Source organism: Cyprinus carpio, chromosome B1 (genome assembly GCF_018340385.1).
Source record: "Cyprinus carpio isolate SPL01 chromosome B1, ASM1834038v1, whole genome shotgun sequence".
Taxonomy (NCBI): domain Eukaryota; kingdom Metazoa; phylum Chordata; class Actinopteri; order Cypriniformes; family Cyprinidae; genus Cyprinus; species Cyprinus carpio.
In genome coordinates, this window is record NC_056597.1 from 19,664,819 (window position 1) to 19,678,350 (window position 13,532).

The 13,532-nt window shown below is 35.6% G+C and overlaps 2 protein-coding genes across 3 annotated transcripts in view; one reads left to right on the top strand and one right to left on the bottom strand.

Annotated features, from left to right (window-relative positions):
• The window catches only part of slc5a10 (solute carrier family 5 member 10), a 28,466-nt gene extending 25,628 nt beyond the window's left edge, over positions 1-2,838 (bottom strand). The window contains exons 1-3 of the mRNA XM_042716952.1: positions 2,697-2,838; positions 2,357-2,428; positions 897-1,001 (exon numbers count right to left, since the gene is read on the bottom strand). Coding sequence (XP_042572886.1) covers positions 897-1,001; positions 2,357-2,428; positions 2,697-2,807 — 288 coding nt within the window. The 5' untranslated portion in view covers positions 2,808-2,838. The remainder of the gene's footprint in view (positions 1-896; positions 1,002-2,356; positions 2,429-2,696) is intronic.
• Positions 2,839-7,543: 4,705 nt separating this feature from the next.
• Positions 7,544-13,532, top strand: part of si:dkeyp-9d4.3 (caskin-1) — a 41,543-nt gene continuing 35,554 nt past the window's right edge. For both annotated transcript variants that reach the window (XM_042716955.1, XM_042716956.1), the window contains exon 1: positions 7,544-8,134. In XM_042716955.1, coding sequence (XP_042572889.1) covers positions 8,041-8,134 — 94 coding nt within the window. In that variant the 5' untranslated portion in view covers positions 7,544-8,040. The remainder of the gene's footprint in view (positions 8,135-13,532) is intronic.

Below are 13,532 nucleotides of genomic sequence, written 5' to 3' on the forward strand. Positions count from 1 at the left end.
AACACTCTTGTTAATTAGCTATCATTTCCCACTGATTTTAGAAATAAATTATGGGTAGGGTTAGGTTTAGGGGTAGGGATTGGGTTAAGTCTATATTTTTGGATAATGATGTTCATCCAGGATCATCAAAAGATGTTGATCCAGGAACATGTCTTACTTGGCAAAATCACGGCGACCCTTTTTTTTTAGCACAAGGAAGGTTTAAATAAATGCCATTTATATGATATTTATTGTCTAATACTGGCATCCAAGCAGTTACCAACAAATTTAAGGTTGCAAATACTTTTTAGTTGTACTGTATCATGAATATATATACGTGTAAATAATTTCCACATACTTCAACTTAAAAAGTTCAGTTGCTGCTTTAAATGATCAAATTAAATAATCAAATTGGAAGTCATTTCAACTTGAATTATCTTAAACTTGAATTATTTGTTATTATTTAATTGTCAAAGTTATTTTTTTTTAACTTCACTTAAATATAAACCTATCATATTTAGATAAGTATAAGTAAAAAAAAAAAAAAAAAAACCCAGCACATACTTTGAAAAACAATTTGAGGTCTTATTTATATAGGCTTTTGTTCCTCAGGTTCATTTATCTTGTTGTTAGGATTTGAGAAATGACAGACTAGACAAAGGACTGACAGAAAGGACCAACAGTCTAGACAAAATCTAAGAATAGGATATTTAGCGTCCATAATTCCTGTTTTAAGACAGAAGTTGGTCCTCTTTCTCCCCCTAGTGCTGATCGAATGCAGGTGCATTTACATGAAGATTTATTTGTGTTTAAAATAATGCCCAATTACTAATTGTGGCTAATAAATATTTTGTACTTGTTCAAAATAAATGCAAGAAGGAAACTGGAAAAGAGGCATTAAAAATGGTGTCACTCACATTCCACTCAAATCCAGCTACAGCGATCCCTCCCGCTGCTCCTGTCCCAGCTAGACCGATGAACAGCCCTGAACCCTCACTGCTGGCAAACAGAGATGCACCAATCTGCATCCATTCATGCACAGGTTAGTGCAGTTCTCAGACTCTACATAAAAAACAACTAGATTTACAGCAGTCAGCATCAGACTTCATTTCTGCAGGCTATTTGACATGAAACATCAGGCAGTGTCTGCAGTTTGTCATGCATGCTAAACTAATCAACATTGTTTTAATTCTTGTATAATTATAATGCATGTCTAATATGTATAATAATTATATACAGGACTAAATTTGTATGACCTCATTTTAACTGAGATGCTACATGGAGGTTTAATCCTATACTATTTTTTGTCATTCTGCATTACTATTTAAAGGGATTGCAAAAGAAGTAAAATGATTAGTGTTGGTGAAAACGGTAAAAAAAAAAAAAAATCAAAAAGTTACTTGTACAGCACCTAAAATATGTTTTTCCATATATGTGTGTCTGAAAACCACTAGTTAAAAAAATTAAAAGCCTTTTTCATTCAATTATTTTTTTTTATTGAATTATACATAATATACATAAAAAATAATTAACACTCATTTTAATGTCTTATTATTTGGTCAGTCTGTTGCATTAATCAGTGGCTCTCTATCTGCGTGAACTGTGCAAAATTATTTTGTTCAGCATGAGTTGTTAAAGCTGTTAAAGCCCATCTTTTTCTTTAGTGGAAGCTGGAAATGTCTTTTGTAGAGTTTACTTGATAAATGTCACAAATTAGCTTAGTGATCTGATTTGATAAGTGCAAAATTTTCCCAATGCATTATGTATTTGCTTTATTTTATATATATAATAGGTAATAGGAAAAATAAAACATGTACATGAACTTCTTATTTTCAAAATCTAGTTTTTAGGTCAAAATGTGTGTGTGTGTGTATATATAATCTGGATTTTGAAAATAAGAAGTTCATGTACATGTTTTTTTTTATCTATTTAAAAAAGAAGCTACATTTTACAACATTATTCATGAAATACTTGTCTTGAGATCAACCTTTGTAGTTTATATTCTTCATAACAACTTTATTTCTTTGTTTTTAAATTTCTTTCTTTCTTTTTTTAATAAAAATGAGCAAATAAAGTACAAATAGTCTGTTTTCATATTTATTAAAAAAGAAACTGATTATTTGTCATTTTATCTGCTCATTATTAGTCTATTTTTAGGCTTTAACCATACTAAATCAAGGTCAATTTTTATTATTATTATCATTTTTAAGTAGTTTTTAAACATAAACAATAGCAGATAAAATTTCAAATAATCTGTTTATTTAAAAAAGAATAATAAAGGTAATTTTATTTACCTTAAAAAAATTAATAAATAAAAATAAATAAATAAATTTAAATATTTCTCTAGTTGGGTCAGTTAACAGTAATTATCACTTACCGGCCACCAAGCCATGTCTCTGCCAGCCAGAAAATATCCACTTAGTGTGTTTCGGCTCACTCTGCAAGATGACTGAAATACAGTACACACATACATAGAACAGTTTATGCTAAACTAAAATGGAGTTGTATTTCTCAGTCTAACATCACAGATAATGTTAGAATAGTGTTCAATTTAAATAGTTTATATTTCCACAGTTTACATCCATGTTTTTACAGAAAATTTAGATTTATGTTTCAAATATATAAACACTCTGAGAACAGAAAATTATTAAACTATTTTTTTAAATAATTATTATTATCTACAATTCATATTATCCAAATACACTAATGCACCTCACCCATATTCCAACAGCGACATTCAATAAAAAATATGCTCCAATTACAATGATATCAGATACACTGAAGGACTGGGAAAGGGCAAAAAATTCAGTGGTAGAGTTAGACGCCATGTCCTGCCTTCACACACACCACACACAGACTAAGACAACAAGACAAGGAGGACAGAAAGACACAAGGCATTCTGGTCAGTCAGCTCTGTGTGTGAATTGATCATTAAACACATCAGTTTAATGAAGCAACTTGCACCTTACATGAAAACAACAAGGCAGATGAAACACATCCCGGAAGACACACAAACCCCGCTGCTTGCTCTGGGTTGAGAGATGTACACATGCACCTGCACATAGACACAAACACTCATGACTACACACACGCATACATACATACATGCTTAATCGAATAATCAGTGCATTTAGACATGTGATCTAACTAACCTAATGTGACTCACAGAGTCTAAAAAACATCCCTAGACACACTTAACAATGTGAATCATTTACTTAAACACCCAGTGGTGCTACCCATTAACACACACACATGCACTAACCATTAGCATCAATCTCACACATGGACATAAGTATACTCACTAGCGATACCTAGTATTAACTGGGGTCACTGTTCCCATCGGGTGCACTTTATTTTACAGTGTGGCAGCTGGGTTTGCAACTTAATTTCACAAGATGAAATTAATTAATTATTAGAGTAAATTTATAAGTTTAATGCATATTGGTATGTTCTGCTGCTTATTCAGTAAGCTTTTTAGTTCATATTGAGAAATACATTTTGATGAATAAATAATGTCTTTGGCTGATTCTAGTATCGCTTTCCAGTATATTGTGCTATTTTGGACTTGGCAGTCTTTAACTGTATATAATATTTTGTCTCCCATTTGAGTTATTACTTTAATACTATTTTTTTTATATACTCTGGAGCTAAAAAATGTCAGACTTTTTTTTTTTTGAAAGAAGTCTCTTATGCACACCTGCATTTATTTGGTCAAAAATACAGTAAAAAAAAGTGATATTGTGAAATATTACTGTGATTTAAAATAACTGTTTGTTATATATATATATATATATATATATATATATATATACATATATATATATACACACACACACACACAGGCGCATCTAAATAAATTAGAATGTCGTGGAAAAGTTCATTTATTTCAGTAATTCAAACTCAAATTGTGAAACTTGTGTATTAAATAAATTCAGTGCACACAGACTGAATTAGTTTAATTAATTGTTACTATAAATTCTCACAATTAAAAAAAACAACCAACAAAAACAAAAAAATACAATATCTCAAAAAATCAAAACATCTAAACATGCCAACAACCTAAACAACTCAAAACACCTGCAAAAGTTTCCTGAGCCTTCAAAATGGACTCTCAGTTTGGTTCACTAGGCTACACAATCATGGCATATAACAATCAGATACTGATCTGACAGTTGTCCAGAAGACAATCATTGACACCCTTCACAAGGAGGGTAAGCCACAAACATTCATTGCCAGAGAAGCTGGCTGTTCACAGAGTGCTGTATCCAAACATGTTAAAAGAAAGTTGAATGGAATTAAAAAGTGTGGAAGAAAAAGATGCACAACCAACCGAGAGAACCACAGCCTTATGAGGATTGTCAAGCAAAATCGATTCAAGAATTTGAGTGAACTTCACAAGGAATGGAATGTGAAGAGCCACCACACACAGACGTGTCAAGGAATTTGGCTACAGTTGTCATATTCCTCTTGTTAAGTCACTCCTGAACCACAGACCTGGGCTAAGGAGAAAAAGAACTGGACTGTTGCCCAGTGGTCTAAAGTCCTCTTTTCAGATGAGAAAAATTTTTATATCACATTTAAAAAAAAATCCCATAGACTCTAGAAAAGCTGGAGAAGCTCATAGCCCAAGTTGTTTGAAGTCCAGTGTTAAGTTTCCACAGTCTGTTATGATTATTTGGTGTGCAATGTCATCTGCTGGTGTTGGTCCATTGTGTTTTTTGAAAACCAAAGTCACTGCAACCGTTTACTAAGAAATTTTAGAGCACTTCATGCTTCCTTCTGCTGACCAGCTTTTTGAAGATGCTGATTTCATTTTCCAGCAGGATTTGGCACCTGCCCACACTGCCAAAAGCACCAAAAGTTGGTTAAATGACCATGGTGTTGGTGTGCTTGACTGGCCATCAAACTCACCAGACCTGAACCCCATAGAGAATCTATGGGGTATTGTCAAAAGGAAAATGAGAAACGAGACCAAAAAATGCAGATGAGCTGAAGACCACTGTCAAACCGGGGAAACCGGGGCTTCTCCAAAAAACAAAAACAAAAAAAAAAACCATAAGTCACACATTACATTAATTAAACATGGGATTTTACAGAAGAAAGACTGAAATTGTATGTAATGACAACATAAAAATCAAAACAAAGAAAATATGTTTTTTACATATTTGCATTAATGCATAATCTTTGTACTACAGTAATGATAATCTAATGAGAATCGGCATTAGGAAAATATTAAAATGGCAAAAATAATATCTAATAATACTAAAATAATATTAAAAAATACAAAATTGCTACATTGCACTGAAAATAGAAGAAATCCCTTACTGTATCGCAGTCCTTTCCCTGGATAATTACCTTCGAAAGAGTTTAGTTCCAGCCCAGTCAACACACCTGCTGAATTTGTTGGTTCAGTTGTGTTTAATTAGAGTTGGAACTAATCTCTGCAGGAAGGTAGATCTTCAGGAGTAAACTGTTGGTGAGCTAGTGATTAATGTTCTGGTTGATAAATACAAATGTAGCAGATCCAGGTTGGAGAGAGCAGGGAACTGGTAGGAGAGGAATCTACCTGCAGTTAATTTGGATAACAAGTTTTACCTCGCAAATAACTAAGTATAAATTTAGCCACTGCAGTCCTTAAAACTGACAGTGCAACATAAGTAAAGAACGGCCAATTACCCACTGACTGATGTGGGTTAGAATGGAGCCCAAATTAGACATCTGCTCTGGTTTTGCTGACACCCTTAGGGAGTAATGTATCGTATCACAGACTTTTAATTGTAAGATTGTCACCAAAATTATGGCTGAAATGACAGATAGAGAGAATGGGAGCGGTTAAATTATATGATAATAATCAGTATGGCTATCAGTGTCTGAGGGCCACCAGTGAGATTTAAAGGAACAGCTCACACATTATTTTCCCCATTTTTCTCCATAAAATGAAGGTATATTTTGACCAGGGACTATCATGCACCAAAAAAGATGCCTTGTGTGTTGTATTTTATTTCTGACGCCATGTACAGTTTTGGGACCATGTGGTGGACAGTATAAAAAAAAGCTGCGTGAAAATTGTAGAATATTCAATATAAGAAAGAAGGTTGGATATTCATATAACAGTGTGCTATTTCCCCCCTTTCTTTAGAAGACCATGTGCCTTTGGTTAAGCGATACATGGCCAGTATCTACCCTGCTAAAATCTGTCCTGCGACCTTTCTCCTCAAAAACATGGTTGCTCACACATACACAAATACAGCACACACTGCTTTCTTCCTTTTTAATCTGTCAGGCTCATGGGAAAGGGTCTATTTAGTCACGCCCCCTGACTGATGCAGCACCATCAATTTAACCAAGCAGTCGCGCTCACACACGATATGGCAAGCTGCTTTATCATTTATTTCATTTAATTTACTAATTACTAGTAAGTCATCCAGTAGTGATTAGTGTTCTTTTGTAAATTAGTCACTAAAAGAAGAAATTCTGGCGAACTATTATCACTTGACTTAAATAAATGATTGCAATTTAAAAATTCCAAATGTATTGTAATTAAACCTTTTTGTTATGTTGAAGTTTTTGGGGTACCATTGTGCTTAGAGTAGCACTCATAGTAAGGTTGTGGGTGGCTATATGAAAGTATACAACAAATTGTCTCTTTCAACAATGATTTTAATGTTTTACTTGTTTATTAAATTTGTATGTTAAGTAAGTTAGCATTGATTTTAACTGAAATAGATTAATTGGTTTCAGGGCCACAATTCCATTAGTTGGAACATTAATAATGAGAGTTCACCACTACACATGCGTGTGCTGCTGCTGACATAGGAACCAGCGTTCTGACTTAGAACATCCATCTCACTTAATTCATAGTCTGTATATTCTGGTTCAAATAAATACGGCTGGGCAATAAATTGCAAGTCATCCTCTCTATCGAAATCTTCAGACATGTTTACGAAGACTGTTTACAGTGTGCATTCTCATCTGCTTGTAAACTAGGCACAGCTCATCTGGGTTCTATGTCAGAACGTATATCTGTCAGCTGAATAAAGCCGTTATAATTGACATAATAATGTCAGTTGAATAGAGTCGTTATTTTTGTTTTCTTTGCGCACATAACAATGTCCTTACTACCTTACTGGGCCTTGAATGTGGTAGTTGCATGCATTGCTGTCTATGGAGGGTCAGAAAGCTCTCAGATTTCATCAAAAATATGTTAATTTGTTCCAAAGATGAACAAATGTCTTACAGGTTTGGAAAGACATAAGGGTGGGTAATTCATGACAGAATTGTCATTTTTGGGTTAACTATCTCTTATCACAAAGTTTCATTAGTAACTGTTCTAGTTTTTCTATTACTAAGTAAATAGAGAGTACCTGTTAGAAAATAGTTTTTCCAGTAAAACTGAAAAAAAAAATATGTAGTCACTAGTGTGTTATTTAGTAGTATTAAAATATGTAAAGTAACATAAAATACTAGTTCGTTTTAAAGAATTAATGTTAAAACGACTTGCCATACATACACTGACACACACACACACACACACACACACACACACACACACACACACACACACACACACACACACACACACATACATGCGCACATGAGAAAGCGACAGCGGATTACAACCTCCAGCGGCCGCGCGCACATCTGCCTGGATATTTACGTAATATATACGGTCTCTCTGTGAGCTTCGGGTCAAAGAGACGCCTTCCGTTTTGATTTACAGAGCATCTGCTATTTTTGTAGCAGTACAACCATGTCACCGTGCGTAAATGCGCGCAAGGTTTCCGCGCCGTCTCTTTGACCTGAAACCGATTGGACACTGTCACCTCAGTACGCAATAACACCGTTTTTCGTCGTTAGGGATTGCGTGGACTCCACTGGTCATTCCACTGGGCATGTAAACGCGTCTAGCGCGTCTCTGCGCACTCGACCTTTTTACGATGTACGGCGAGGATGCGCTGGCGTTAACGGCACCGTTATGGTCGCCTGGTCCCCTGAAGATGCTCTGGATGTAGAAGTATAGCCATGACTGCATGTGTGAGAGAGAGTGTGTGATTGACCAGGATGGGAAAAGAACAGGAACTCTTGCAGGCGGTGAAGACGGAGGATCTGATTACCGTCCAGCGGCTCCTCCAGAGACCCAAACAGGGCAAAGCGAGTGAGTATCACACCCACCGATCTTTAAATGTCTCATCACACCCTCCACACACCCCCTTGCTATAGCAGAGCTTCAATGATCACATATACACACATGGCTTTAGAATTGTTGATATTATATGGCGAAGCACTTGGCTTTGGCGAATAAATAAACGTTTCGTTAACAATTTCGTGCGTGTTCCCATCAATTTCCTCGTAAGAGCGTGTAGATAAAATGACTTTGTAGGCCTTATGTATATTAGTGTCGCCGAGAACCGAGAACCGGTTCTTTTTCAGAACGGCTTCAATTTTTAAATCATTGAAACTAAATGATTTTAATCACGTTCATGAACAAATCTGTAGTGCATTTTTTCCGCCGATTTCAGCTGAGCACCAACAGCCCCTTTCTTTTTAGTGAATCACGCCAGTTTCGTCCGAATGAATCCAGAATGAGTCGGTTCTTTTTTAGTTAATATCAGCGCAGATATAGACATTCGTTCATTATAACGCGAGCGTTCCACTTGTGTCGCGTCTCTAAGTGTAGATGGGTTGTCAATACTTGACGCTCGCTGTGTGTAACGGCATGAAAGTGTCTGGCCGCGCCAAATCCGCTTTGATGTCCAGATGAGCGCGCGCTCGGATATGGCAGGTGGCTCAAGATCGCTAAAGATTAAAGAGATGAAGTATTGAAGGAAACATGTGCAGATGGATCTTGTCCATTAGATGCGATGTCTACCTGTTTATAATGTATAAATTTATGCTGTTCATAGATAGGCCTACCGTCTTATTGTTTTTACTTTATCTCAAAAGTACACTGCCTGTTATTCAATATTAGATGTTGTGCCTATTTGATTTAACTATCTGTCCTTCAGATGAGATAGATAGATAGATAGATAGATAGATAGATAGATAGATAGATAGATAGATAGATAGATAGATAGATAGATAGATAGATAGAGACCATCTTGTTGTCCTTGTTGGGATGCACGAGGCTCGGAAGGGAAGAGGGATTATATTAGTGAAAAGCGCCAGATGTCGGAGTGATAAAATGTGCGAGTACATGAGAGAGAGAGAGAGTGAGAGGCCACTCACTCACTCACTCGGGCGTCTGTTCATTATGACGCGTAAAGGGGCGCTCATATTGTTTGAAGTTGCCAGGACACATTAGTGTTAGTGCAATTATGAGTATGGCATGAACATGTGTTTTTGGTTGGAGAGATTAAAAATGAAAAACTGCTCAGAAGGAATGCAAGTGAAAGGCCCCCTTGGTAAACACAGGTCTATCTTAAAGGAATAGTCCACCCAAAAATGAAAAATTACTCAGGCTGTCCAAGATATAGATGAGTTTGTTCCTTTATTGAAACAGACTTGGAGAAACGAAGCATTACATCACTTGCTCACCAATCAATCCTCTGCAGTGAATGGGTGCCGTCAGAATGAGAGTACAAATAACCGATAAAAACATCATAACAATCCACAAATAATCCACACCACTCCAGTCCATCAGTTAATGTCTTGTGAAATGAAAAGCTGTGCGTTTGTAAGAAACAAATTTCTTACAAAATAAAAGGCTTTTTTTTTTTTTTACTTTAAATTGTTGCTTCTGTCTAAAACATCCATAATAGTCCTCTATTGAGCTCTTCAGTATAAAAGTTATCCGTCTGAATCAGGACAGATACAGTATATATACATGGATCAAGCACTGGCTATAAGCGAAAACAGTCCAAAACAGTTCTAAACAACTAAGTTGGCCAATTTTGATGTTACAAGAGGGGATGGACTTTTCTACTGGATAAGCATTATTTCGGGTTATGGACTCACCAGAAGTGACAGTTTAAAGTTAAAATGCCTTATTTATGGATTTGTTTCTTACAAATGCACACATTCTCACTTCATAAGACATTAATTGATGGACTGGAATGGTGTGGATTACTTTCGGATTATTGTGATGTTTTAATCAGTTGACTCTCAGTCTGACAGAACCCATTTACTGGAGAGGATCTATTGTTGTGATGTAATGCTAAATTTCTCCAAATCTGATGCAGAACTTTGATCTCCAAATTTTGATGCAGAAACAAACTCATCACCATCTTGTAAGGCTTGTTCACACCAAGGAATATAGTATAGGATAATGATGAAAATTTAAAAGAATAGCACTACCACAACACATAACTGCAGTGCATGCTTACAATAAAGAGAATATTATTGTGTGTTGGTGTGGGCACTAATATAGTTGTAATATTGTAATAGTTATTCTTGGTATGAACAGGCCTTTAGAGTACAAGTGAATATTTTACATGGCAAGCAAAGCTGTCATTGATGTCTCAACCCAGAACAAGGATGCAGATAGTATGTGACTGTTTTGGTAGATCAAAAATTATGCTCAGCTGGAATAGATTTTCATCTCATTTATACAATAAATAATGTCCTGCACATACAGCAACTGTTGCACAAGATCAGGTGGCACACCAACCCAAACATACACGCACACATGTCTATAATTGAAAATGCAATTACCACTTCCAGTGCCGGGTAACATCCCAGGTGGTGAGAGATGCATCTCCTGCTATGGTAGGAGGGGCGGCCTGAAATGAAAGCAGGCCATTCTGTGTGTGTATGTGTGTGTGTGTGTGTGTGTGTGTGTGTGTGTGAGAGACAGTTTTACAATAATAGCTATACAGAAGATGCCCTTCTTTCTTTTGTGTTGATAAAGAAATCATTCACGTTTTTTCAGGTACAGTTTTAGGCACTATTATTTTTAGAAAAAGAGAGGACTGAATTTTTTCTGTATACCTATAATTTGTGAAAATTATAGAAAATTATAGAGTGCAGGACACAATACATCGTGGAGTAAATATAAGAGCCTTATGGATGATCTTTTGAGAGAGAAGTCACTACTTTTCTCTCTTGGCATGGTAAAAGCGAGGATCAGCTGGTGTGTCAATATGTCAGACTGCATACATACTTTCTGTGATTGTTGCTAAACCCTTGCTAACACCTTTACATCAATGTCCAATATGTTCTGCACTGCTGTAGAAGGTCAGTTAGGGTATACCAGAGCTGTTGATGTTCCTGTCTCAGATCGCAACATCATCTCTCAAGAGACTCATAATCGAAATTGTATGTTCTCTGAAGGTTTATTACATGACGTCCTTGAACTTTCTCTTCCTTGACCTTTGTTTGATAGCAGCTCCTTTGCACCTCCCCTGAAACTACTGTACAACAGAAAAAATAATGTTTTGATTGGTTTTGCTAAATGAAATCTAGTTTATAATATGTAATATCTCTATATTATTCTTTCTTTTGAACAATGTAAATTGCAAACTTGTAAGTTGAACAGAAAAAGAAAAAGAAAAAACAAAAAAACAAGTGATGGTGTTTAAGGGAGTGGTTATTGACTTGCAAATATGAATATTTAATAAGTAGGCGGGGGGAAGAAATGCATTCCTTTTACCTCAGATGTCTGAGCTGGGAATGACGTCACATCTAAGTTGACTGTGTTCCAGTAAACAAGAGGCAAAACCAAGATGGAGGCATCAAACGTTAATACCAGTCGATAAAAATTTTGCAGAGATAATGCCGAAGTATCATGTCCAAAGAGAGTGGTTGGATAGTACTGTGTGCACTGCTGAGACACAGACACACAGAAGTGCTAATAAACAATATATTACTACTGTTTCACTTATGCTGATGTGCTGAACATTTTAGATTCTGATGTTATAGTTGTTGCGATCACTTTTCCTTTGACTTGGGGGTTGGAATTTCTGGTATACGAGTACAAATGGAATGCACCTTTATAAAGATTGTAAATAGTTGTTGGTAATGAATAAGGCCGTAGCTGTGCTCATGGTTCTGTTTAATGTCACTTTTGTGGTTGAGTGCTAATGTACTGTATGGTGTTTTATGTGAAGTCACCATTATAGAGGTTAGTGCTTCTTCTAATAAGTCCAAACCTTGTTCATACTGGGAAATAATTTTTATGCTGAACAGATCTTCTATTCTTAACAATTTTATTTGAAGCATTCCACGCTTTTTGTTATTTTGTGTTTTTCAGAATGAATAAATCGATCCAATATAAAGTTTGTTTAACAAATCATTTCTATGTAGATAAAATATCTTCATGCTTCCACATACCTTTTTATGTCCTAGTTCTCTTTTTAAACATGTTCCTCACCAGTTTCTAAACATATTGATTTAGTAGAGCAGATGTCCGTAGACCTCCCAAAAGATTAAATTAGTGCCTGTAAGAGTTCTGACTTGACTCTGCTATTTCAAGAAACTCTTTTCTCTTGTTCTAGAGCAGTTAAATGTCGCTCTTACATGGGCAGTTAACCACTGATTGTTGACATCAGGGCACCTAAAGCACCTGCTACTGTCATTAGCATAGATAGCTTTCAGTTCAGTTTGAGCATGGCAAAATTTAAATAACACTGACCACATCAGAGAACATTTGGAGAATTTGAAACAATTGTTTACTTCTCATGCTATTCCAAGTCTTTTATGAATGACAAGCAACCCACAGATTCATTCAAGCAGCAGAACAGATGGAAAGTAGGGAAAAATCAAAGCGTTTCAGAAATGTTTGTTCACAGCATAATGATTCTCAAAAATCCACAACTGGAACAGGTTCACACGAGGTGGCACATCTGACCTATTTTTAGTATATTTCTGTCACTGATTTCATTTTCACGTTTCCCAAAGGTATTAAGAGATAAAAAGAAAACCCAAGTGGACCAGATGTTTGATAATTTACCAGCTAACAGCATTTGTAATAGTTTTAAATACTCATTTTTATATCTAGAATATGTGCTTGTCTGTATGTGTTTTCATCTATATAGTATTGTAATATAGCCATAAAATGAAGGATGGAATGTTGCATCATAAAATACGACTGGAGAAAACTTGCTTGAGGCTAACAGAGTATTAGAATTTTCTGACTGGTTATATGCACGAGTGTCACTTTAAGAAATGATGGGGACAGTTGAGATTGTGCTCCCAGGATTTTGTTGGATAGTGGATTGAATGTCATGTCTAATGCCATGGTTTTCAACTGAGGGTCCACAGACCTGCGAGGGTCCGTAACAGTACTGCATTGGGTCAGTGGAGTATAGTGTGAAAAAAGAGTATTCATTCATTATTAATTTCACTGTTTGGTTCTAAATGCAGTTATGTAGTCTCTTATTTGAAAAGCTACATTTTTTATTGTATTAGAAAGAGATTCCTAAGTTGGAAAAAGTTTTTTGTAATCTTTCTGTTTTAATGAACTAAAATCACATTTGTACATCAGTGGATGTATATCAGGAGTGGAGGCACATTTGTTTAAATATTGTGTTGTGATTTTAGTACAATAGATAGCGAGATGGAGAAAAAAAAGCTGGTGCTTTCTGCTATATTGATAACAACGTCACTGAGCACTCAGC